Here is a 24,806-nt window from a genome sequence, read left to right on the forward strand (position 1 = left end):
AAATGCCTTAAACATTAACCTGACCTTGCGACCTGCTGCAGAAGGAAGGCAATCCAAAGGTAAAGGGTTGGCAATGCATGTTTTTGGAGGAGGGTTGTAGCTTAGTGGCAGAGCATCTGATTTGCCTGCAGAAGGTCCCAGGTGCAGTGCCCAGTGGCATCGCCAGGTGGGGCTGGGAGAAGACCCTGCCTGAAATCCTGGCGAGCCACTGCCAGTCAGTGCAGGCTAAACAGCACTGAGCTAGATGGACCATTGATCTGGCAGTTTCCTGTGTTAGTTAATTCCCTTCTGCCTGGGCATTGTACCTGCTTTAGAACTCATCACAGAATTGCTTGGTATCTCTGAGCCCAGCAGTGCAGATTGAGAACCTTGTGTTGCTATTGTTAACTTTGCATTAAACCACAGAGCCTAGAACTTGCCGATCAGAAGGTCAGCGGTTCGAATCCCCACGATGGGGTGAGCTCCCATTGCTCAGTCCCTGCTCCTGCCAACCTAGCAGTTCAAAAGCATGTCAAAGTGCAAGTAGATAAATAGGTACCGCTCCGGCAGGAAGGTAAATGGCGTTTCCGTGCGCTGCTCTGGTTCACCAGAAGCGGCTTAGTCATGATGGCCACGTGACCCGGAAGCTGTACGCCGGCTCCCTCAGCCAATAAAGCGAGATGAGTGCCGCAACCCCAGAGTCGGTCACGACTGGACCTAGTGGTCAGGGGTCCCGTTACCTTTACCTAAGGGGCTAGCCATCTTCTCCCAGCTCTTAACTCTCTAGGCTTAGCTATGGCTACATATACATTTGCGTGGCACCGCAGTGTGTTGCTTCTGAGCGGCTCCACTCCAAACTTAACCAAACAAAGGACGGCTTTGCTGAGAACCGCTTCTTGCATACATCATGAAATAAACTCTGGGAGTTCCCAGGGTTAATCAGGCAGATGAGGTGGAAACCGGGCATGTGTCATTTGAAAAGGAATTGGTGGAGTAGCTGGAGAGAGCGTTGTTTTATTTAGTTGTTTAGAAATATTTATGTACTGTACTGCAGTTCTCTGAAATCAATCTGAAAAGCAGATTGCAACATAGTAACCCAAAACACTTCCTCTCATAGCAAATTCAGATGATACTGATAGCTGTGTAGTGTAGACTTCAGCACAAAAACAAACAAACCAACCTATTTTTAGAATAAAGCAAAAGTGGGGGGGGAGGGGTTGCGCAAGCGCGTTCTGAAGTTTCACCCCCATCAAACTCCCTACAATGTCATTGCGGAATCACAGAGGAGCGGCAAGGCGTCCCACAAGCTGTTCCTCATTTCCCAGACTCATTAGGCTGCATCGGGGCAGGGGGATAGTTCTGCAGAGGAAGCCATGGTCCCTAAAAGCCGTCAATGCTGCCAATCATTCTTGTGGCAATGCCCAATGCAGGTCTTCTCTGAGCCCATAACACTGTCAGATAAGCCTGGAGTCTGGGAAACGGTGGCTACAATGGTGTGGCCCCCCAAAAATTAAATTACAAAGCTAATAAAGTCTGGTGGATTGAAGTCTGGGTTTGTTATGCATTCATAGAATTGTAGAGTTGGAAGGGATCCCAAGGATCCAATCCCCTGCAGTGCAGGAATCACAACCAAAGGATCCCTGACAGATGGCCACCCATCCTCTGTTTAAAAGCCTCCAAGGAAAGAAAGTCTACCACCTTCCAAGTTGGTTCCACTGTTGAACAACTCTTGCCATCAGAAAGGTCTTCCTAATTCAGGAACTATGAACCTACTAGATTTAACTTATGAACCAACCAGTTCCGAAGTCCAGCAACGTCACTACAAGTCACGCATTCAGAGTGACTTCCATGTTTGTGTGTTTGTTGTCTTTAACAGTTCACTGGAACTTTGTCCGATGGGTTGGGGAAGACAATGGATAACCGGCATCAGACAGAACGAGAGTACATTCGATACCACGCTGCAACAAGTGGGGAGCATCTCGTAGCTGGCATTCACGGACTGGCTCATGGTAATATACAAACATAGAATTATAAGGTACTCCCCCTGCCCTGCAATACAGGATTCCACTGCTGAACAGTTCTTAACTCTCAGTTCTTCCTTATGTTTAGTTTTTTTCCTACCCTCTGGAGCAGGAGAAAACAAGCTTACTCCATCTTCACTGTGGCAGCCCTCCAGATATTTGAAGATGGCTATCAAATTATATCATATGTTCGTAAAAAAGATTGTCCAATGGGCATATCGGGGCTCCCTTGAATGAAAGGCTTTAGAAGAGCAATTAGTTTTACAAGTGTAGCCAGACAGGGTCTGTCCAAATTGTACTTTTAAGAAATTTATGTCCATGCCTTCCCGGTGTGTTCAATCTTACAGCAGCCGTGAATTTTCTTAGCATTGTCCTAGAACCCTAGAGCTACTTTTGCCACTAAGCATGCTCATTTTCTTCGACAGGCATCATTGGTGGATTGACAAGTGTCATAACCTCGACGGTAGAAGGTGTAAAAACCGAAGGGGGGGTCAGTGGCTTTATATCCGGCCTTGGGAAAGGACTCGTCGGAACTGTGACCAAACCGGTGGCTGGTGCTCTAGACTTTGCCTCTGAAACAGCCCAAGCAGTGAGAGATACAGCCACGCTTACCGGCCCCAGGTTAGTTAAATCTCCTTTTTTTTGTTGGGGTGGAGGGGGGAATGATGGCAGTACCAAGCAGAGTCACATGCGGATTATCCAAAGCATTTTGCAGCGAAACGATTTCCTGGCTTGGCCTGGCAACAGGTTTCCAGAGATGAGTTCCGGGAGAAGATCTTCTGTACAAAGTACAGGAGAATGAGATCTTTCCTTTGAAACCCTTTTGCCCTTCTCCTCCCTCTTGCCCTCCCAAACTGTTTAGTGGCTTTGAAAGGCAGGTGAGAGGTTTAAAAGGAAATAGCCCTTTTATTCTGCCTCCCTCTGTCTCTCTTTTCGCCTCCTCACCCCTCACTTTCTCCCTACAAAGGGTACGGTGGCGAAAAAGTTCATTGCCTCTTCCTCTGCCTTTGCTGTTGCAGAGGTGTTTCTCAGCTCAGGAAAACAGAAGGCGATGGGTTAAAACAGACAGTGGGTGTGTTATGGATCTGTGGTCCTTGGTGTTCTTGGAAAGGCAAAGAGGTGAAATGAATTTTCCTCGCTCACCTCCCCATGCAGTTGCATATAGTGTGCAGGGGATGAATGGGTAGGTTTGCCAGTAGGCGGCTTGGGAAGGGATCGGCTTGGGGCTCTTTCTTGTCCCCTTATTCCTGCCACATGTAAAAGGCCCTCTGAGAATCTGTAGCGGTTTAATAATTGTTGTAAAGATGCAAATCTGGGCAAGTGGCCCTCATGCATTGTGCAAGGCCCTGCCGCTGTAATTTGTGGATGCTCGGGCACCCAGGGCCCCAGGGAGCCGGCACCTATGGCAGGGACACATGCCACAGTCCCTTTTGCCTGATGAACGTTCAATGTTATACTTTGCCCAGTTTTTAAAAGCACCTTGTGACCCACTTAAGAAATACAGTGGTGTCCCTAAAAAACAAAAGGGAGGAATAATTTCAATTGGACTTGGAAATACAAGAGGCTTTCCTAAAGATCCATTAACGTGGGGAGTTTGGAGGGCGCCTTCTTCTGCATCCAGACTGGGTGGAGAATTGCGCTCTGCTGAAGTCTTTCTAATACTCCAAGCTCTCACTGTTGCTCGGCTTCAACCCAGCCCAGTGCAAGCCAGAGGCAAAAAAAAAAAAAAAAAGCTGTGTTGCAAATGTCTTTTCCTTCTGTTGGCTGAACTCTAAATACTCCCTTGCACTCCAAAGCCCAGAACAATCCATTTCTCATTCGAGTGTCACTTATGTAAGGCTCTTACCAGATCTTGAGAAATGAACAAAATCCATTTCTTTCCCTTTGAATTGCTATGAGAGTGCATGAATCACTTTCAGTTAGCCTCTTGGATGTGTATTTCTTAGTCCTTGTAGATTTGCTTCTGGTGTGGGATAACCACCTCTCTCTCTCTCTCTCTCTCTCTCTGTCCCCCCCCCCCTCCATTGCCATTTTGGCATTTGTGAGCTGCGATGGCTTTCCCGGAACTCCTATAATCACATGGAAATTTTGAACAAGAGGAAAGCAGGGGAATTGCTACTCCCCCCACCCCCCCGACATTCCCCCTTTTCCACACATGTACACAGACACAAATGCAGTTTGCAGAGCCTTTTGAGCAGTGAGAAACAGCCCTGAGATGCAAGTACAGTGGTGCCCCGCAAGACGAATGCCTCGCAAGACGGAAAACTCGCTAGACGAAAGAGTTTTCCGTTTTGGAGGTGCTTCGCAAAACGAATCTCCTATGGGCTTGCTTCGCAAGACGAAAATGTATTGCGAGTTCCTGCGGGTTTTTTTCCCCTTCCCCCCCCTTTTCTAAGCCGCTAAGCCGCTTATCAGCTGATCCGATAAGCCGCTAAAAGCGCTAATCCACTAATTCGTCAATGGGCTTGCTTCGCAAGACGAAAAAACCGCTAGACGAAGAGAATCACAGAACGGATTCTTTTCGTCTTGCGAGGCACCACTGTATTCATGTGATGCTTTCAAAGCAGTCGTCAGAATGAGAGACCAAGGGAAGCCGCCTTCATTAGTCTTGATTCCATCCTTGGGCAAAGCAGCACCTAAAAGTGTGTAGATATAGAGATTCCATCCATAACAGCAGAAAATGCTGCTGCTACTACTTTGCCAAACCTTTATTAAGCATTGCAAATACAGGCCATCATAAAATATCCATATATAAAATTTTAAAATATATACAAATAAACAACCATGAAAAAATATGTAATAACGAGGATTTTCACTGGAGTCTCTTCCTGCTAAATAGTGCCATTTGCCACTCTGAAAGAGATACTATTGATGAAAAACTCAGCCATCCTTGCAGTTATTTCCAAGTTAATGTCAGACAGATAGAATCTGATATTTTCATCATGCCATGATATTAGACTACCCCAAAAAAGGGGATAACACACGTTTGTGTAGCTGGTCGTACACTGGACAGTAGAAAAGAATATGTTCTGCTGTGTCCAGCACAAACAAAAAACATCCGCAATGTCTATCATTTCTGGGGATGTTTAATTATCTGCCCTTGACTTCAGTTGGGCTAACATAAAGGCCCTGCGTTGGACTGGAATTATTAATTTTGAAATATAAGTGACCCTGTTATCTGTTGTATTTAAACCATAAAACTTGGGGGAGCAAATTTTAATTACAGCTGACTCAATGTTTTGTTTTTCAATGTCCCTTACTTGGATTTGAATATTACGATAAATATATTGCTCACTTGAATTATACAAGGGTTCCTGGTCAATACCAGTAGATCTGATTTTGCTTTGTAAGAGTTGGAACCATCTGGATTTATAAGAGTCTTTAAGTAAGCCAGAAAGCAGACTTGGAGATTGACAACAGAAATGGCAACGCAGCCAGTATTTTATAGTGCTAGCCCACAACCAATATTCCATCGTTTGTATACCTAGTTCTGCAACATCTGTGGCATTGGTACAGACAGGAGGGTTGATGAATCATTCGTGTCCATGCTCCCTGCCTTTGCAGCAGGATCTTTTTGTTTTATTTATTTATTTACATTTACACCCCAGAATTCCTGCAAGGAGCTCAAGTTCTTCCCCCATCCCCATTTTATCCTCCTCACAACCCTGTGAGGTAGATTTGGCTAAGACACGACTGCCCCAATGCCTTAAAGTAGACCAAAGAATTGTAGCAGAATGAATTGGCTCTTTGACTCTCCCATATCTCAAATTCATCTACACTGACTTCCCAGAGGTCTTTTTAACAGGAAGAGTTAGGTTTTGCGGGTTCTATCAAATGTTTTTCAGGCAGTGTTATTGCTGAGACATGAACTCAGTTGTTATATACCTGTGCAGCACATTTGTTCAGGGGGCAATTAGAACCACTCCCTTCATTTTCATCCCCCCTACTCCCTTTGATTCAACCCCACTGAGATCTTGAAGATTAGGGCTGGATTAGTATGCAAAGTTTTTCTTTCTGTTCCCAGACGGATGGCTGTGAAAGTACTTGTGTGCCATCTTTGCAAACCCTTGCAGCAACAACAGGAGTTGGGCTGGGGCATAGATTGCTTGACAAATGCATCTCCTATGGAGCTGTGAAGCCAGATGAAAAACAAGACAAGGCTTTTTACAGGTTCCGCAGTTTCAGGGGCTGGGAATGTATGCAGGTTGTGGACTAAAACAAGCCTGCTGCACCCCTAAATGGTGTTTGTGCAGCTTGACTTTATTTGCAGGAGGGTGTTTTGTAAACTATATAGACTCACATGCTTCCAAGCCCAATTCAAAGTGTTGGTGCTGACCTTTAAAGCCCCAAACAGCCTCAGCCCAGTATACCTGAAGGTGCATCTCCACCCCCATCGTTGAGCCTGGACACTAAGGTCCAGCCCTGAGGACCTTCTGGTGGTTCCCTCACTGCGAGAAGTGAAGTTACAGGGAACCAGGCAGAGAGCCCTCTCGGCAGTGTCGCCCTCCCTGTGCAACACCCTCCCATCAGATGTCAAGGAAATAAACAACTGTCTCACTTTTAGAAGACCTCTGAAGGCAGCCCTGTATTGGGAAGTTTTACATGTTTGACGTTTTACTGTATTTTTATATGCACTGTAAGCCACCCAGAGTGTCTGAGGAAACCCAGCCAGATTGGGGGATTAATTAATTAATTACTCTCTCCCTGTTCTGCAGTTGAGCCTACATACAGGCTTTCTGGATATGTGCAGAGGCAAGGGAGAAAAGGAAAGCATGGTGTATATTTATAGATCTATCTACGAATCTGCCATTTACATACCTGAAACCCCAGAGAACCACTGTGAATCAGTGCAGACAATACAAAGAAATGTGTACCAATGGTCTGGCAATCTAGGGCAGCCTCCCGTGTTCCAATGGAAGGGCCATAGCTTAGTATTTGCATGAAGAAGGTTGCAGCTTCAACCCCCAGCACCTCCAGGTAGCGCTGAGCGAAATGGGACCCCTTATCTGACTTGGTTTAAGGCAGCTTCCTATGTTCCTATGAGTTAGTTCTCTGTCCAGGAATTACTTCTCAGCTCTGCTGCTTGAGAACCTTTTAAACTGGAGATCCCAAAGCTAAAACCCAACAGCTTTCTGCTGAGCTGCAGATCCTCCTCCCCTCCTTTTTAGCTGTTCTCAAGCATCACTGCAGCGGGGTTGAATTTGGCAGCAACTTTAAAATGTCAAGGCTGGACAGAGGGATACGACTGAGCTTCACTCTGGCCGTTTTCTAATGTTTAGCCCTTCCCTGTTGCACTGATGCTACAGGTGAGCGTTGCGAAATAGCACTAAAAGCACATTACTGACTACTTGCTTCTGCCAAAGTTAAACAAGCAGGCATGCTTGCGATAAACTGTGCTACAAAGCGGATTTCCTTCTCTGGCATTTTCATGAAGAGAACCTTTTAGAGAGAGAGAGAGAGAGCGCAAAGGCACTGTAAACAGGAACCGCATTAAGCATTGCATTGTGAACAGGAACTATTGAAAGTGGTGCGGCAAGGTTTGGGAGGAGTGACGGAACACGAACTTGCTTTGAACCCTCCTGCCTTAAGCAGGTAATCAGAGCATTATTGTTAGTGTCTGTTATAAGTGATATGCTTCTGGGTTCAAGCAGAGTTCAGCCAGAAATCCTCATCGCAGCGAAACCTTCCCTCAATCCAGGGAAGGCCTACTCGGAAATGTTGCCGGGCAAATGCCTTGCAGACTCCATCCACACCTGTGGAATGCAAAACACCCTGTGGCACTGGCGCTGAAAAGCTGAGAGTTGACAGTGTCATCAATGCAGCGTATGTCTGAATGCTGCTTTTCCCATCAGTGAAATGGTGAGAGGAGAAGCTGTGCTTTGCAGCAGACACAAGAACCTCTGTATGGGGCTGGGGGGAAGAGTTTGCAACTACACACACACACACACCTGAGTAACCTGCCTTAGCCACATGTCTTGTCCAGTCGGTGCATCCTTGGATGCAGCTGCAAATGCTCCAGCCAATCGCTATAAATTCTTTTCATTGGTGGTAGCTTCCTTCTTCCTCTTCATTCTGTTTTATTCTCTACGTTCCTTTCCCCCTTCCTGTATGCTCACTTTCCAGTTGACTCTCAGACACTTGCTTGTTTGGCAGTAATTCGGTGTTGGGGGTGGGGGTACGGTCATCTAAGTACACTGGATAGATAATTCCAAAGTGTTTCCCTTTCCTTCTTCTCTTCTCACCCTCCCTTGCCCTGCAGTCCCGCTCTCCATATTAGGAAATCTCCCTCCAGCAGAAACGAATCCTAGAATTGCGAAGGCAGCCTGGGGGTCATTTAGTCCAACCCCCTGTAGTTCATATGCAGTCACATCTTGCCTTTCAAAAACTCGAGAGAGAAGCTGGTAGAAGCTGGCATAGATGTGACTTGTTGGCATCCATTGGTGTTTGTCCAAAAAGAGGTGGGGGGGAGGCTAAATACATAACCTGTTTTCAGTCGCATGAAGTGAGCAAGCATGGTTTACTGGTGGCTACTGAGTGTTAGTTTTAAGGGCAAGAGGCCCAGGTTTAAACGGGATCCATGAAGCTCAGTGGGTGAACTTGATCCACTTTCTAGCCATCCCTCAACCTCATCAACCCGGAGAGGTAGTTGTGGTTTCGAATGGGCAGGGGAAGAACCACACCCACCACCCTCCATTTAAAACGCGGTCCTCATTTTTCCAACATCCGCCGGTTCACCTGAGAGCGTCGGCACTTTTCCTGTATTTTTTGGCGTCCGCTCCCAAAGTAGCCGGATACCAGCGTGCAGCCGGGTCCCAGCACTTCCTTGCGGACACTGCCGCCGTTTCCCTCCAGGTATGCCGTGTTGCGGAAGGTTGGCGGTGCGTGCCGCCTGAAATTTGGCCTTTTGTCGCGGGGAGTGGTGTGTGTGTGTTTGTGTGTTGTGCTTGCTGCCGAGCCGTGAGCCTCGGTGGTGCCGGAGCCCGGGGCCTGCTGGGACGGGGTTTACACTTGAGCTGTCCTTTTGCCCTTCCCCTGAACTCTCTTCATTTCAGTCATGAGCAAACAGTCAGTGCCTGAACTAACAACCCTGCAGTTCTCCAAAGCACGTCTCGCTTACAGTACCAAACAAAGGGAGGCCCGCGTGGGCCGGCCCAAGCCGAGGAATGCGGCTTCGGGGTTCTGCTCCATAAATTTAGCCAGCACGACAAAAAAAAAGGGGGGGGGAGATAATCTGAACCTTCGTGATGATCTGAAAAGGGGGTGGGGGCGGGGAGGAGGTTTGCGTCCCATTGATTGCGGTCTGGCGCGATGCCAGGCCCCGGGCCTGACCGACAGTTGAACCATATCGTTAAGGCGTGTAATACTGCTCGAGTTTTGTACGGCAGCCAATGAGTACATATCCAAAGGGCAAAAGTTTAGAAGGAGTTGAGGCTGTCCTATTTAACCCTCTCACACTGCATGTAATGTATACGGGCTCCTGCTAAGGAACAGCTACGTTGCCTTTTTTAAAAAGAAAAGGGGGGGGAGAGAGTAAACGTGCAATTGTTTTTACTTCCGAGTCTGGTTCGTAAAGCGAAGCTGACTTCAGGGAACAATGCCGGATTGATGCCTCCCATCCCCTGCCCCAGTTTGGTGCTCTAGAGAAGGGGCCATCCGTGGTTTGGATGTTTGTCATTGTGCATCAGGAACGGGCCCTGGGACGAGTACCCTGCACCCTTGTAGGAAGTTCTGGGGCGTGCATAATTTCCCCTTGTTTCTTGGGTTAGCTGTGTAGGTCTGAGAGGAATGAAGTTGGAACTGCAGGCGGGAGCTCGACTCTCTGAATCTGGCCCTTTCTTTCCCTGTAAGGCTTGTGAACTTAATGACGACACGGTGTTCTGATATTGGTGATGAGTCAGATGTGAGAGGGGCTGCAGATTTGAATTTGCTTAAAAACACAGTACTTGCATAAAACAGTGCAGGTTCCCACCCCTCCCAACACACACACTTTTTCCATTTGTCACCAAATTTGACATTTTTGCAGAGAGGCCTATGTGGGGAATTTACATCGGGGAGGGGCGTCTTCTGGAGATTGAGTTTAGAAAGGCAGGGTTCAAAAAGACACAGATTGCGGAGGTGTCTGATTTTCCAGATTCATTTTTGGAGGTTTCCTTCAATTTCCTTTGCTTTACAGATGTCTGTATGCTCTTAAATTGGGGTTCTCTCTCGCTGTTGTAGCCTTGAACTCAGTCCCGGATGCTCGTTATCATTTTGTGGCTACTTAATGTACACACACCCTCTTTTACCAGTTTTTTCACAGCTCCCTCCTTCCCCAAGCAGTAGGAAGTTCCAAGGCCAGTTGCTGCAAGCTGTCCCTTTCTTGTGAGGAGATAGCATTTGCAGCTCACGGCAGTGTGAAAAATCTGTTTGTTTACTAATATACACATTGTATTTGGCGGGTGCAGGGAGGAGAAGTATCCTTCCAGTGACAATACTAACCAGCTAATCAGCATCAGTTCCTAAGGCCGGCCAGCCAAATCCTTATCTCTCAGGGGCCAAATTGAACCCCTGGGTGGGGTTGCCCACCTCTCAATTACCTGGTGTCACAGTGTCATCGGGTGACTGGGTGCTTTGAAGTCCCAGCAGTGGCCACAAAGAGCCCTGCACGGTTCTTTGAAGTGCTGGCAACCAGCTGAGTCTCTGAGCCTCAACGCACCAAGCAAGGCTCTTTGCAAGGAGCAGAGGGAGATTGCTCAGTGCTTGGCAAGACCCTTCAAGGATCGGCTGGCTACAGAGTTCTCCCTGAGGAATTCAGTAGCACAGCATTCCCTGCCAGTGCATTGTGTGGAACACACTTTAAGGGTCTCCGTTGTGCATTGACCACTGTGTCTCCATCCCATAGGAGGTGTCAGGGAAGGTGGGCATGCTTGGGTAAAAAGCGGTGTGGCAGGCCAAGCTGGAACATAATTCGGCCCACAGACCAGAGGTTCCCACCTTTACCTTAGGGCAAAGCACACATTGGTTCCATTTAGCTCATTTTATTATATTATATTATTGTTAACTTTGCTACATTAAATACGCATTCTGTAGCTGACCTCCTTTGTGATGTTTTATTTTGAATTCTTTAAGATAATATTTTAGTTTCCTGGTAATTATGTTGCTTTGAATGTATACTTTGCATTTGACTTTCTTCGCTAATCGTTTTGGATCATTTTTATTTGATGTTTTAATGTGTTGTAAACAGCTTTGAGATTCTTCAAAATGTAAAGTGGTATAGAAATGTTGTTGTTGTTGTTGTTGTTGTTGCAGACTAGTAGAAACCCTCCAGCATTTTAGGTGGAATCATTTCCACAAATCCTCTTATTGAACCTGGAGCCTTCTGTATATATAGTATGTGTTTCACCTCTGAGCTAGTTCTTCCTTGCAAATGACTTGCTGGTCTCCTGTTTCCGCAAGCTTAGCCGATGCAAAACCCAAAATTTCCAACTCTGTCACACATTTCTAGCCACCGAAACCTTTTCTCCATCTCCAGGCCATTGTGTATAGTTGCGTTTTAAAGAAAGCCATGTGGAAATCTAATTTTGGCTAAATAAAAGCTTTTGTTTGTCATTACTACAATACACAGCAAGTGTGATAGTTCCTCCTAACAGTTAGGTAGAAAAACATTAATTACCTGTGCCAGCTACTTTCCAGAATTGTCTGAATCAATGGGGAGTCGTAGCTTTGTTTTTCTATCCAGGTGGGTCCACAAAGTGCTTTGAGATTGACATACGCATCATAAATAACAACCACTAAAACCCAGGACTAGGGAACCTGTGGCCTTCCTGGATGTTGCTAGACTCCAGCTCTCATTCCAGTTCTTAGGGATGATGGCAGTCGTAGTCCAGTAACCCCTGGAGGGCACCAGATGTCTAACCTAAAGGCATTGTGGTGTTTCTCCCCTCTGGCTCCGGGGCAGGTTCCTGTTTTCTTCTAAAGTAGTGTTTTCTCTTGTTAGTTACAAACAGGACTTACAGGCTTCCTGCCAGAAAAACGGGTTTTCTTTGTGCATATCATAAATGGAGGTATTTTCCCAGCCAGCCACCCTTTGCCCCCCACCCTAGGCAGGGTTAAAAGTGTTTGCCTGTTTCTGCGTGTGGCACCTTCCTTTGGAGCCACACTGGAAAGGCACCTGTGATCAAGGTTATTAAAGAGCTTTGCTTTCCTGCTTGCATATAGCCATCTGTACCTTTCCACCAGCTTCTGTGGAGCTGTATTCTGGTGGTCCATTACTAGGCTTCAGAGAAAAGCCACAATCCAAAAGGAAGGCCATCTTAGTTGTTCACAGATTCTGTTATGTATCCAGCCGCTTACAAAAACCAGTCCCTGCCTCATAGGCTCACAGTTTTAAAAAGACATGACACACGAGGAAAAAGGAGTGGGAGAGAGAAGGGGAAAGCAACCTCAGACATAAACCTCTTTCCAGACATAAACAGTTCTTAAAAATTACAGCCAGTATCTGTGATGGTTCCAGCTGCCATGCCCTTCCTTCCTTCCTTCCTTCCTTCCTTCCTGGACAAGCACATACCCACCAGTTCCTGTTGAAGCAGAGAAAGCATAGGACTGCATCTTAAGACTGGGTGAGCGTGACAATGGGAATAAGCGTTTCAACATTTATCCACAGAATTCATCCACAAAGTTTTCATTATCCAAGTTTAAAACTCCTATATTATCCCAATATGCTTTGGATCATGTAGATGGTTAAAATAAAAAAAGTTGGACTGTGCTCACTCGCCTTTGGGGGAATAGGTGGATGGCAGATCCTTCTTCTAGCAGCAGCCACAGAGGCTGCAAAGAACAAGTTCTGATGGATACAAGCTGTGCATCTGAGCCATGGGCGACCACTCACAGCAACTCCCCAGAAGACACCCAGGATCAGGCAGGGATATAAGGAATCGACCGCTTCTTAAATGAACACAGGAACCTCGAACTTTGCCTAATAACATATCAGCAGCCAGAGTTTTCTCAGCCATTGGAAACCAGTGACTGAAAAGGAATTTGGGTGGAGAGGGACGCGGGTGGCACTATGGGTTAAACCACAGAGCCTAGAACTTGCCAATCAGAAGGTCGGCGGTTTGAATCCTCGCAACGGGGTGAGCTCCCATTGCTTGTCCCTGCTCCTGCCAACCTAGCAGTTCGAAACCACGTCAAAGTGCAAGTAGATACCACTCCGGCAGGAAGGTAAATGGCGTTTCCTTGCGCTGCTCTGGTTCGTCAGAAGCGGCCTAGTCATGCTGGCCACATGACTTGGAAGCTGTACGCCGGCTCCCTCGGCCAATAAAGCGAGATGAGCGCCGCAACCCCAGAGTCGTCCACAACTGGCCCTAATGGTCAGGGGTCCTTTACCTTTAAGGACAGCCTGCTGCGTCCTTCTAGTCCAGTATCAGTTCTCACAATGGCTGACAAGGTGCCCCAGTGGGAAGCCCACAAGCAGGACCAGAGCATAGCAGCACTCTCCACTCCCCTTGCAGCTTCCAGCAAACTGGTACCGAGAAGCACACTGCCTCTTGACAGTGGAGGTGGAACATAACCATCAGGGGTACTGGCCATGGATAGATAGCCTGATCAATAGCCGCCCGGGTGCCAAACGTGGTCTTGAACAGTGGCGCTCTGTCCCGTGCTGCTCAGCCTTTTGGGGACGCCGTCCTCGGCCTCTCCATGCCTCCATTCAGCGACGCTCTTCCCTGCTGTGATGGGTAGACACGAGGGCATTTCTGCTTTGTGTTGGCTTTTGTGTGCCTATTAAAAGCGAATCAGCAAATGTGTTGAGTGTTGAGAGTTGAGTTTAATGTAACACAGATGTGAGCGCAGAACCGCCATTCATTCTGCTTTTTCGGATCTTCGGCTTTTTGGATTTCATCACTGTGTGGCTTGTTATTTACAGAATGTAACTTGAGACAGTGGAACGAATCGTAGGATTAAAGAAAAAAAAGGAAACCGAGTAGTGTGGAATGTTGCTTGCTGTCCAGACCAAACAGACCAGTTTGCCAAAACACTGATGGCCTGCACCAATTAATGTAATTCATGTTAGCACCAGCAGGACATAATTTAGAAGGCAGTTGACCTTCTTACCATCATGATTAGATTTTTATCATCATCATCATCATCATCATTACCAGGTTGGGCATCACAGAATGAAAGAGTAGCAAGGAAGCAGGAATCATAGTATCTTTTGGATGGAGGTGCTTTTGGTCATTGCTTAGGTGGGACAGCTGAGAGTCTTTTGCCCAATGCAAATAGATCTTCCCAAGCTGGGAGGAAAGGTTTTAGTAAGAGCTGTGTCCTCCTCCATTGAACAGCAAGCAACAAATAATTATAATTATAGTCCACTCTGTTTAGAGCGTCATGTGGCGTGTTTGAAGCAAGACTGTTGTAACCAGCCAAGTAAACCCATTGAAATTAAACGGACACAAGTTAGTCACGGACATTAACTTCAGTGGGGCTACTCTTGAGTATCAGATGCAACCCCTTGCCTTAGATTCCCAGGGGGCAGTGCTTCAGCCGCCGCCTGCCCCCCTTGACTCCCGGTACAAATGATGCAAAACAAAAAAACACTTTTTGTTTTTAATTTGGATAATTTATGTAGGCTGCTGAATTCTGTTTTCCCAAGTCGCAGGATTTTACTGGCTTTGGGGGAGAATGCGTCTGGCCCCTTTCTTAATGCATCTATGTGCATATGATGGAAGAGACTCGCAAGAAAGAAAGAAAAGCCAAGAGACAGAGTAGGGGGGAACAGCTACAGAAGAGCAGCGGTGGTGGTAATAGAGTTCATAACTCTTACCTTTGAGCTTAGTGCCACATTTTTTTATTTAATAAAGTGGCATTCTTGAAGAAGACGTGCAAATAGCACTATTGTCCCGTAAATGTAGCCTTTTTTTTTTTTTTAAGGGGGTGGGGAATGCATGTTTGATGAAAGAAGGCCTGTGTGCTCCTTAGCCAGGACCCATGTTGCTAAAGGGGATGGGGGCTGCCGAGGTATGAGAGGAGGAAACTAGCCTCTGGAGAAAACATCTGCAAGAAGCCAGTCAGTCTTCTGTACTTTGCCAAGAGGCTTAAGCAGGGAAGAAGAAGAAGAAAAACACCTCCAGTTACAGTGCATGATTTGTTCATCTATTTCTAGATCAAACGCACAACAGCAGCAGCAGTTCAGTCTGTAGGGGGGGTGGGGGGAACTAGGGAGCACGAATTGTGCAACGAGCGTGGTTGTAGAGTCACGTATGAGCAGCCCCTGGGTTGCTCCATGCTGGCGGAAGGTAGCGCAGAAAAATAAAGCAGCTCTAGGCACCCACAAGCAAACTTCTGCATGAAATCCAAATGTTAAGTCCAAGACTTGGTGTGAAGACACCCCAGTGGCTGCCTGGATCTGCCTGCCCCACAGCAGACAGATTGTTGGGCACTGTTAAGGGTGAAAAGAAAGCAGAATACACTGAGCACAGCCCCTACCGGGGAGGGGGGGGAACACCCAAAATGGCATCTACGAGCAAGGAACCCTCTTTCTCCATTCCGGACATCAAGGCAGTGTCTCTAAACAAGAGCAGAGAATAATGATGTGATACAGTCTCCTGTCTTCATGATAAAATCTGGAATACCTTGCACAAGACACTTGGGTTAGGATTGTGGAGAGAAGGTGGAGGAATGTGTCAGAGCCAGAGATTCTCGGTACGTGAAGTGGGGCTCTTTAAAGAAGATAAAGTTGGTCAGAGGAATGTTGCTTTGCCCCCTATGTCATCCTCCAGGACAAGCTCAGACTGAATTCGAGACATCAAATCCTGGACACTTCAAGAAAGGGGCCGTAGCTCGGTGGTGGAGCATTTATGCCTGCAGAAATTATTAAATGCAATCCCTTGCACCTCCAGATAGGCCCAATAAAGTCCCAGGGTTTCCCAAACTTGGGTCCCCAGTTGTTTTGGGGCTACAGCTCCCATCATCCCTAGCTAGCAGGATCAGTGGTCAGGCATGATGGGAACTGTAGTCCAAAAACAGCTAGAGACCCAAGTTTGGGAAACCCTAATGTAGACATTGTGGAGTTGGATGAACCCAAGGTATAAGATAGCATTCTGTGCCCTCTGGTCCTTAAAACAAGGAGGATGTATCATGGTTTCCTCGCTTTCCTTGGGCTTTATTACCTTCTGCTGAAGTTCTCCCTATGCCTTCTTTATGAGAGCTGCACAACTTAATGAAGGAAAGGGTTTTCTTAGGAGTGATGCCCCAACTAATGGAATGCCCTGCATAAAGAGACGCTTCCAGCACCTTCACTATAATCTTTGATGCAGAGTCAGAAAACTCACACTCTTACTCACCTATTTCATTTCAACTCACTTCAGGGATGTTATCTGTTTCATTGTTGTACTTGAACTGCGATAAAGTTGGCAGTACACCAGTCTGAAATCCTTAATAGGATAAAGGGCGGTATGCAAACATCTAAAACAAATAATAAATGTTTTGACTTGCCCGAAATGTGCTGTTGATTCAAGACAGCATGGTCCTGCTGCATGCTCTGTGCAGGGTTGAGAGCTGGAGCTTCTGCCTGCCTGATTTGCTTTCCTGTGTTCCTCACGGAGGCCTTGGTCAAATTCCTGCCTTGGCTGCCCATCTGCAAAATGGGAGTAAGAATGACCTTCTTTATAGGACTCTGTTTGCGGTCCGGAGCACCTACAGAGATTGCTGCCTCAGTTTGCAAGTTAATTACATAGGGTTGGCTCCAATGTTATTCCTACTCAAATGTAGATTAGTTTAACTTAACAGATGTGGCTATCTTAGGTTCATTGATTTAAATGGGTCTACTCTGGGTATGGAGGCAAACCATACACAGAAGACTATTGTATATGTGCATCCATGATCTCCACTTGCAAGGGACGGGTCAGCTGGGAGGGTAGACCAGGTGCTGTTGCAAGGAGCCTAGCAGATATTCATTTGAGCTTTGATGACCTTTTTATTGGCTTTAACATGTCTGTATTGTATTGTTGTGGGTATCTGTCTGTCTCGGGAGACAATGGAGGAGTGCGCCTTTGAGGGTGAGGTCAAACTCTTGGAAGGCTACAGTGTCTGCTATGGCTGGAGAGACCAATACTAGAGAGACATTATTTTGTTGCAGCTGGTTGTGCTGCTGCAGATGCACCATGGCATTTCTTCACTCTGCGCTCCTCCTGGCGGTCATTCCTCCGCCAGTCACTGCTATGGATGCACTGTGGTTGTCTGCAAAGGATCGCCACACGGCCAGATGGATCTCACCAACTATCACGTCATGTTTGCAGGCTCCCTTGTAACACAGAGTTGGTCTGCCAACAGGCCTGGTGCCTGAAGCCAGCTCCCTGTAGACCAGCCTTTCTCAACCTGTGGGTCCCCAGATGTTGTTGAACTACAACTCCCATCACCCCTAGCTAGCAAGGCCAGAGCTCAGGGATGAGGGGAGTTGTAGTCCAACAATATCTGGGGACCCACAGGTTGAGAACTGCTGCCCTAGAGGGATCTTGCCATCTTCCATTCTGTGGTCATGACCAACCCAGCGTAGACATCACTGAGACAGGAGTGTCAACCTGCTGGGAATGTGGGCTTGAGAAAGCGCATCTTTGTTTGAGACTCTGCCCTGCTGTGTGATGCCCAAAATACAGTGTGTTTTATTTTGTAAGCTGCATTGATACTTCTGTGTAAAGCAGTGATGGCCAAACTCGGCCCTCCAGCTCTTTTTGGGACTACAACTCCCATCATCCCTAGCCAACAGGACCAGTGGTCTGGGATGATGGGAATTGTAGTCCCAAAACAGTTGGATGGCCGAGTTTGGCCATCACTGATGTAAAATGACTAATAGGTCACCTGTAAATTGTTGTTCTAATCACCGCCAGGGGGAGGTGGGAAATTCTGCTTGTTTATGTACTACAGTGGTACCTCGGGTTAAGAACTTAATTCGTTCTGGAGGTCTGTTCTAAACCTGAAACTGTTCTTAACCTGAAGCACCACTTTAGCTAATGGGGCCTCCTGCTGCTGCCGGAGCACAATTTCTGTTCTCAACCTGAAGCAAAGTTCTTAACCCAAGGTACTATTTCTGGGTTAGCTGAGTCTGTAGCCTGAAGCGTATGTAACCTGAAGCGTCTGTAACCTGAGGTACCACTGTATATAATTCCCCTTGGGATAGAGTTCCTAAGGGAATTCTTCAGAGAGTTTCCTTACTGAATAGTAGGTAGAAATTGGGTTGTTTGCTGAGGGATGGGGAAAAAACACGCTACACGCAATGTTTCTACGTTGGCCTTGGCAGCCCAGTGGATTAGGCAAATTTTCAGTATGCTGGGGGACACTTATGCTGAAACGTATCTCGGTGCCGTTACGTATTATGGCATTTTCGTGGTGACTAATGGGTTGCTGTTTTTCAGCAAATTGAATTTGACTGAAGTGCAAATGAAATTATGATTGAAATAATAAGAATAACATTGCCTGTCTTGTTTATGATTGACAGGACGCAAGCGGAAAGAGTGAGGAAGCCGCGGTGCTGCAGGGGCCCACAAGGACTCCTTCCTCGATACCTGGAGAGTCAGGCAGAAGGGCAAGAGGTGCTCTGCAAGCTGACGGAGAACATTCAGGATGAGTTGTAAGCACCAAAGCAGTTTGTCCCTTTGCTCCCCACATTCTCTTTAAATGCCTTCTCGTGGTTTGCAGACCAAGAGGCAGCTCGCTGCAACGCAGTTTTCATTTGCTCTCGTGCGATTCCCACCGGCGTTAAGAAATTCCCATGTGGGTTGCATCACCCCCTTGTTGCAACAGCTTTGCCTGCTAGCACATTATTGTTGCCCCTCGTTTCCTGAGATGAAAACAGACTTTTAAAAACCAAAACAGGATTCTGTTATTGTACTCCTTGCCCCACCGCCGCACATGCCTTATCCAATTCATTATAAAAACTGGCTGTAGACAAACTAAGAGGTGGGGTATAAATGTAAGCCTTTTTTCATTGCAGCGTGCTCTTAAAAGTTTTGAGCTGAAAGGCAGTAAACAGGAAGTAAGGGCATGTAAGAGACTGAGGATCGCTTTGCAACTGAGCATGCAAAAATGGGAGCATCTGTCCTCTCCTTTTTAATGCATCTCAATTTATGCCCTTAAATTGTGGTCTTCTGTGGGATGAAAGCATAGAGAAGAAACTACGCGCGCGCACACACACACACACACACGAGTGAGCCACAAATCCCTGGAAGTGTGATTGCACATGGTTCCATTAAGTTACGCACAAAATTGGAAAAGCCTTTCCCGTTAGCCAAGTTCCTGCTCATTCTGTGGTCATATTGCAAGGCTGTAGTGGACAGAAGGTAGCGAAACACACTCTTTTTTGTCACTACCAGTAGAGAATAAGTCCGTAGGAGGCGGAATGCTGCTCGGATTATTCTTATATCTGTTCATTTTTTCAAGGATCTCACAAACAACCCTCCCAACTCCCATCAGCTGCAGCCAGCATGGCCTGTGCTCAAAGCTGAACTCCAGAAATATATGGAAGGCATCATGTCACCTACTCTTAACTGTAGCAGATATTGAACCAAATGAACCATTGGTCTATGGCAGCTTTCTATGTTTCTGTGACTGGGGATCACCAAGCAGGTTCCATGGCTGAATCGGTCCAACTAGCTCATAGTTGTCTGCGCTGCCTGACAATGACTGCCCAGAGTTTCAGGCATGGATCTCATCCACAGCTACCTAGAGATAGGTGCCAGAGTTTGGGCCTGTCACCTTTTTGCATGCCTGTTAGGTGCTCTGCCACTGAGCTGTGGCCTTTCCCAAGCTTTGTTGTTGTTATCAGCCATAATTTTCATTTTGTCCCCACACCAGACAAGATAATAGGACTGTCAGCCAGAGCCTTCTGAGCCATACAGATGGCTCATTCACCAGAGCATTTCCCTCTGATGTCTCAGTAACAAAGCCAACACCCATTTGTGGGAAGCCCAGTGCAAACTCTGATGTGTGTATTTCTCTCCCCTGCCCCCAACGGCCATCCACTCCTCACTTGTGATATATATACATATATATATTGCGCATATATATATATATATATATATACCCAAGTGATTGCATATTTTCTTCAAAGTTAAATCCATAAAATGGAGGGCTCTAATGCCTTGCTTTACTGTTCTTGCTAAATGTTTCCATCCCCCCCCCCCCCCAGCTAGGCCTACTGTTTCACTTCTGGAAAAGGTTGTGTAATTAAATTAGTTCCTTATGTAAAAAAAAAGGGGGGAGGGGGGAGGTTTGGAGGGGTGCTGCAAGAGTGTAGAGCCATAAGTTCTCCAGAGACATTATCGGCTTCCACTTCGTTCTGTAGATCTGTTGTTTTAGTTTTGGTTTTAATTTTATTTAGAAGGTTGTCGCTTGCATTGCTATGTTGTCGCTGCTGCTGCCGCCGCCGCTGCAGTTGTTGCTGTTTTGCGTTTTTTTAATTGCCAAAATGTAGGGCTTTGGGGAGGGTGGGGTTTTGGAGCAGCACAACAGCCTTCAGGGGTCACCAGAAGGTTTGTCAGTTGATCCTGGAGAGGGGAAAGGCATGTGTCAGCAAGCGAAAATGAACAATGATGTGTGACTCAGGCTTAGAACAAAACAGAGCTCTTGCTACGGATATTGCAGCAAACAACATTGCCAAGGCTCCTCTTGGGCTTACAGGACTCCCGGTCCACGTTGCACCCAATTGCCCATTTTAGCACAGCTGACAAAAGATTTCCTTGTAACTGGGGAGTTTGCGGTGTTTGGGTGTTTGCTTGTTTTTATGGAGACCAAGGGGTGGCCGTGTTCTTTGTTTTGTTTTCTGCACTTGGCTAGTTACAGCTAATGCCAGAGGAAAGTGCTTTTTAAACACCCCCCGACTTCAAACGTTACCATATGCCAGGCATATTGTCCCAGGCCACCTGCTGGTCTCTAAAAGGGCCTTGAGTGAACCACCCCACAGGCTGATTTCGAAGCTTCCTTATTATAAGGCTTCCCTGTAGACAAGGTACATGGCTCTCCCTCTTCTATACCTCTCTATAGAACTGCAGGCAGAGTAGCAGAAGTCAGGCCTGAAGTTGTTTGCAGCCCCACCTGTGAATGGATGTTCGACTCTTGTTTGTTTCAGAGTGATAAGCAACCACAGGAAGTTTTCTCTCTTGCATGCCTGAAACACCTAGTCTCCAGAAGGAGTGGCAGTATTCAGAGTTGAATCGCAAACAGCTTGCCCTAGGAGCACATCCTATATCTTACCAGTCCAGGCATGGCCACAAAACTGGGAATTCCCCTGCTGAGTTCAGGTGACTCTATGTAGCTGGATCCTGTAGCTCAGGAACAGCACCTTCAGGGAAGGCAGTTTTCTAAAGCCACAATCACGCTCTTCCCAAGTTCCTGGGAGTCTTGCTGAATCTGTGGTTATACCACCTCTGCAGAGAGTGCGTTGTTTAGAATGTGGGGATAGGTGAGAACGTTTTTACCTTCAGGTTCCTCCACACAATAATTTTTTTCCTTCTCCAATAAGGGCAAAGGCAAAACAAAAGTCTGCCCCAGAATGTGTCGCCACAAGTGAGACTGTGCCCTCAGATCTAATGCATAGTTTACTTGGAAGTAAATCCCATTGTTTTCAGCAATGCTCACCCACAGGTTAGCTGTGCGTAGGAGTGCAGCCAGGCTTCTGATCATGGCGTTCATCTGCACAGACCTCCTTGGAAAAGAGCCCTTTCAAATTCGGGAAACTTGCTTCCAAGCGTGTAAGGAAAGAGAGCCTGGAAATAAAATGCATTCAGAAAGTGGTCGTTTTCTGCCTCAAAGGGAAATCATAAAAGATGAACATCTTTCTGGGTTCCACGTGACTCTGCCCCAGTGTATATACGAGGAGATAAAACATCCTAGCCCTCCTGGTCAAAATAAACTTCAGATACAGAAGGCCATAGGAAAGGCAGCCCCCCAGCCAACCTCAACAATGTAGGAACCTAAAAGTGCAACAGGGGGACATAATTCATTGGTTTAAGCAGCTGACTCAGCGTTGGACTCAGGATGTACGTTGCATTATTGTCAATAATTATAAATGATTTCCCAAGTGCCACACACAAGCTGCATACAAGTTGGGACTGGACCCAAGGACAATTTATTCTAGTTCAGGCAGATAATGATTCTCAAGCCACATCTTGCCTCTCTGCCTCGTCTTCTGTCCTGTGATGGTTTTGCATGAGATTAAAATCCATCTCGGTAGCCAGTGTGCTGTCTGGAATTCTTCTAGCAGCAAACTCATTTGACAGCAGATGTTTGAAACATGAACATCCAGCAAGTGAGGCACTCACTTGACTTCCTGATTTGATTTTTCTTTCTTTCTTTTGCAGCTTCATTGCAGCAGAGAACATAGACAGGTATTGCGTTATCATTTCCTCCAAAACGGTTTATTTCCTGAAGAATGGCGACATGATGGACCGAGAAGCCGTCTTCCTGGAGGTCAAGTATGACGATCTCTACCACTGCCTTATCTCAAAGGACCACGGGAAAGTCTATGTGCAGCTGACAAAGAAAGCTGTCAATTCAAGCAGTGGGGTGTCGATACCTGGCCCATCTCATCAGAAGCCCATGGTAAGGATATTGGTTCATTTACTTGCCGCTTGCATCTGTGGTGCTTATAGACAGACAGACAGACGCGCCCTGAAAATCACCCAAGCCCTCTGTGAGCAGTCCGTAAAAACCAGTGAATCGCACAAATAACAATGCAGTCAATAAGTTGCCTTGGTACAAACATCATGAACTCAGAACCAGCATAAAACATGACCCAAACAGCAGAACAACAGGCTAGAATAAAATAAATATTAAAAAAACCAACCTATATAAACAGCAAAGAGAGAGAGCAATCTGTGTCCAGATTTAAAAGTGCCAGATAGACGGCTGAAATTCAAAGGCCGGGGTGGGGAATTGAAATTTTCACCTGGCACTGAAAGAACCATAACTTGGGCACCAGACAAGCCTCTTGGAGGGGAATAATTAATCTCAGGATTCTAGTTAAAAACTTCAAGTTGATCTCACCAGCCTGGTCTGCCTACCACTTTTCCAGTTAGAGGGGTTCACCCCAATGCCATCTGCTGTCTCCAGCCACCATTAAGCACAAATGAAGACATGGGTGGTGTGCAACCAGCAGTATTTTAAGATTTCTTCTTCATGGTGGAATCCTAAGCTTAGTCACCACTGGCTGTGCATTTTTCTCATTTTTACCCAGCACAGGGAGGGGAGGGGCAGGCTGCTTCCAAAGCATAGCTGCCATTCTCTGTTGACGTGAGAAGTGCAATTTGTTTTGTGCAGGTCCACGTGACATCCGAGGCCCACGCGGTGAAGCTGTCTCAAGAAATCAACTATGCAAAGAGCCTTTTCTATGAACAGCAGCTTATGCTGAGACCCGGCGAGCACCCAGATCAACTCGAGCTGGACTCCTGACCCTGACAAAACCTCGTGGAGAAGTCGCCTCCGCGCTTGGTGAAAAAGAGCAGGACCAGCGTTTGGGTGTTAGAAAGTGTGTTCTGTGAGCCTAGGAAGCCAAGACCCTGGAAACAAAAGAGAGTCTCGCCATGGGGAGAACTACGAGATCAAAGACGTATTTGAAATACATTTAGTTTTAGGGGAAGCCCTGTATTTTCTTACTCTCTCTGTGTGTATATATACCTCTACAGATATATATATATATAAATATATATATATGTATGTATGTACAACTGTGTTTGGTGTAAATAAGAAAGTGCACAGGGTGTTGTGAGGGTGTATAATGGTCTATCTCATGTAAAGAAATTAAAGGAAAAGTTATATTGAGTTTTCTATTGCACTGATTCTGAGCATTTTGAAACAATGCTTTTCCTGTGGAGGTGGTGATGAGGACACCTGGAGCACTTTGAGGCTCATTTTTTTTTTTTGTTACAGGTGCTGTGAGTGATCTGCACTAAGCTGGGTTATGGCAGAGTCAGGATGGGGCCTGGCGACGAGGGTGGGGCATGTTCCTTTCCACCATTCAGTGCTTTTGTGTGCTGCTGGCTCCAGAATTATTTGGGTTCATTGTTTGGAAGGGCAAAGGGTAGGGGGCTCCAGAAAAATTACGATACCTAGGGTGTTTGCTCTTTAAAGTAATTCTGGTGTGTGTGTGTGTGTGTGTGTGTGTGCTGCAGTGATCCCTGCAGGGAGCCAGAATCTCCAGTTTAAGGGAAACAGGAGACTTGTGTTGTTTTTTTAATCATCTGCGTAACTTTTCTTGCATTTTGTGATGTTCACTTTATAAGGCAGTGTTGATGTTTAAACAATAATGCCTCCTTTTATAGTGGGACATTTGCAGAGGAAAGTGATGTTATTGCACACACACGTACCCACACACACAAAAGTTCCCCTCTGTTGGCCTTAAGCAGAAAATGGACTCTGACCAGGAAATAACACCAGGTATATAAGACGACTGGAAAGTATCAACTGCCTTTGGGGGGGGGGAGGAATGGAAGTTTATAAATTTTAATACTGCAGTCCTGTAGTCTTAAATCTGAGGATTAATAAATGCTACTGCTGCTCTCTCCTCTTGTCTCCACATTCTTTGGATGGTGACCATGAATTCCAGGTTGGCTCCCTGCCTCGGAGCTCTGGGAAGGGCTGTCGCTCAGTGAAAAGAGCAAACACTTTCCATGCAGACAATCCAAGGTTCAATTCCGGGCCTCTGTGTGTAAATCTAGGAAGAAACTATAGACTGGGGGTCATCATTCTATGTGGGGCTGCCCTTGAGACTGACCCAGAAACTCTAGCGGGTGCAGAATACCACGGCGAGACTCCTTACGGGGTCCTTGCTGCGGGATCACA

General features: G+C 46.5%; 1 protein-coding gene across 12 annotated transcripts in view; it reads left to right on the forward strand.

The window, feature by feature from the left end:
• The window catches only part of VPS13D (vacuolar protein sorting 13 homolog D), a 120,697-nt gene extending 96,169 nt beyond the window's left edge, over nucleotides 1–24,528 (forward strand). For all 12 annotated transcript variants that reach the window (XM_083512740.1, XM_083512741.1, XM_083512745.1 and 9 more), the window contains 5 exons: nucleotides 1,856–1,988; nucleotides 2,426–2,621; nucleotides 18,469–18,600; nucleotides 22,328–22,568; nucleotides 23,286–24,528. In XM_083512740.1, coding sequence (XP_083368866.1) covers nucleotides 1,856–1,988; nucleotides 2,426–2,621; nucleotides 18,469–18,600; nucleotides 22,328–22,568; nucleotides 23,286–23,417 — 834 coding nt within the window. In that variant the 3' untranslated portion in view covers nucleotides 23,418–24,528. The remainder of the gene's footprint in view (nucleotides 1–1,855; nucleotides 1,989–2,425; nucleotides 2,622–18,468; nucleotides 18,601–22,327; nucleotides 22,569–23,285) is intronic.
• Nucleotides 24,529–24,806: the final 278 nt, after the last annotated feature.

Source organism: Podarcis liolepis (assembly GCF_965112155.1).
Source record: "Podarcis liolepis genome assembly, chromosome: 7".
NCBI classification, from domain to species: Eukaryota; Metazoa; Chordata; class Lepidosauria; order Squamata; family Lacertidae; genus Podarcis; species Podarcis liolepis.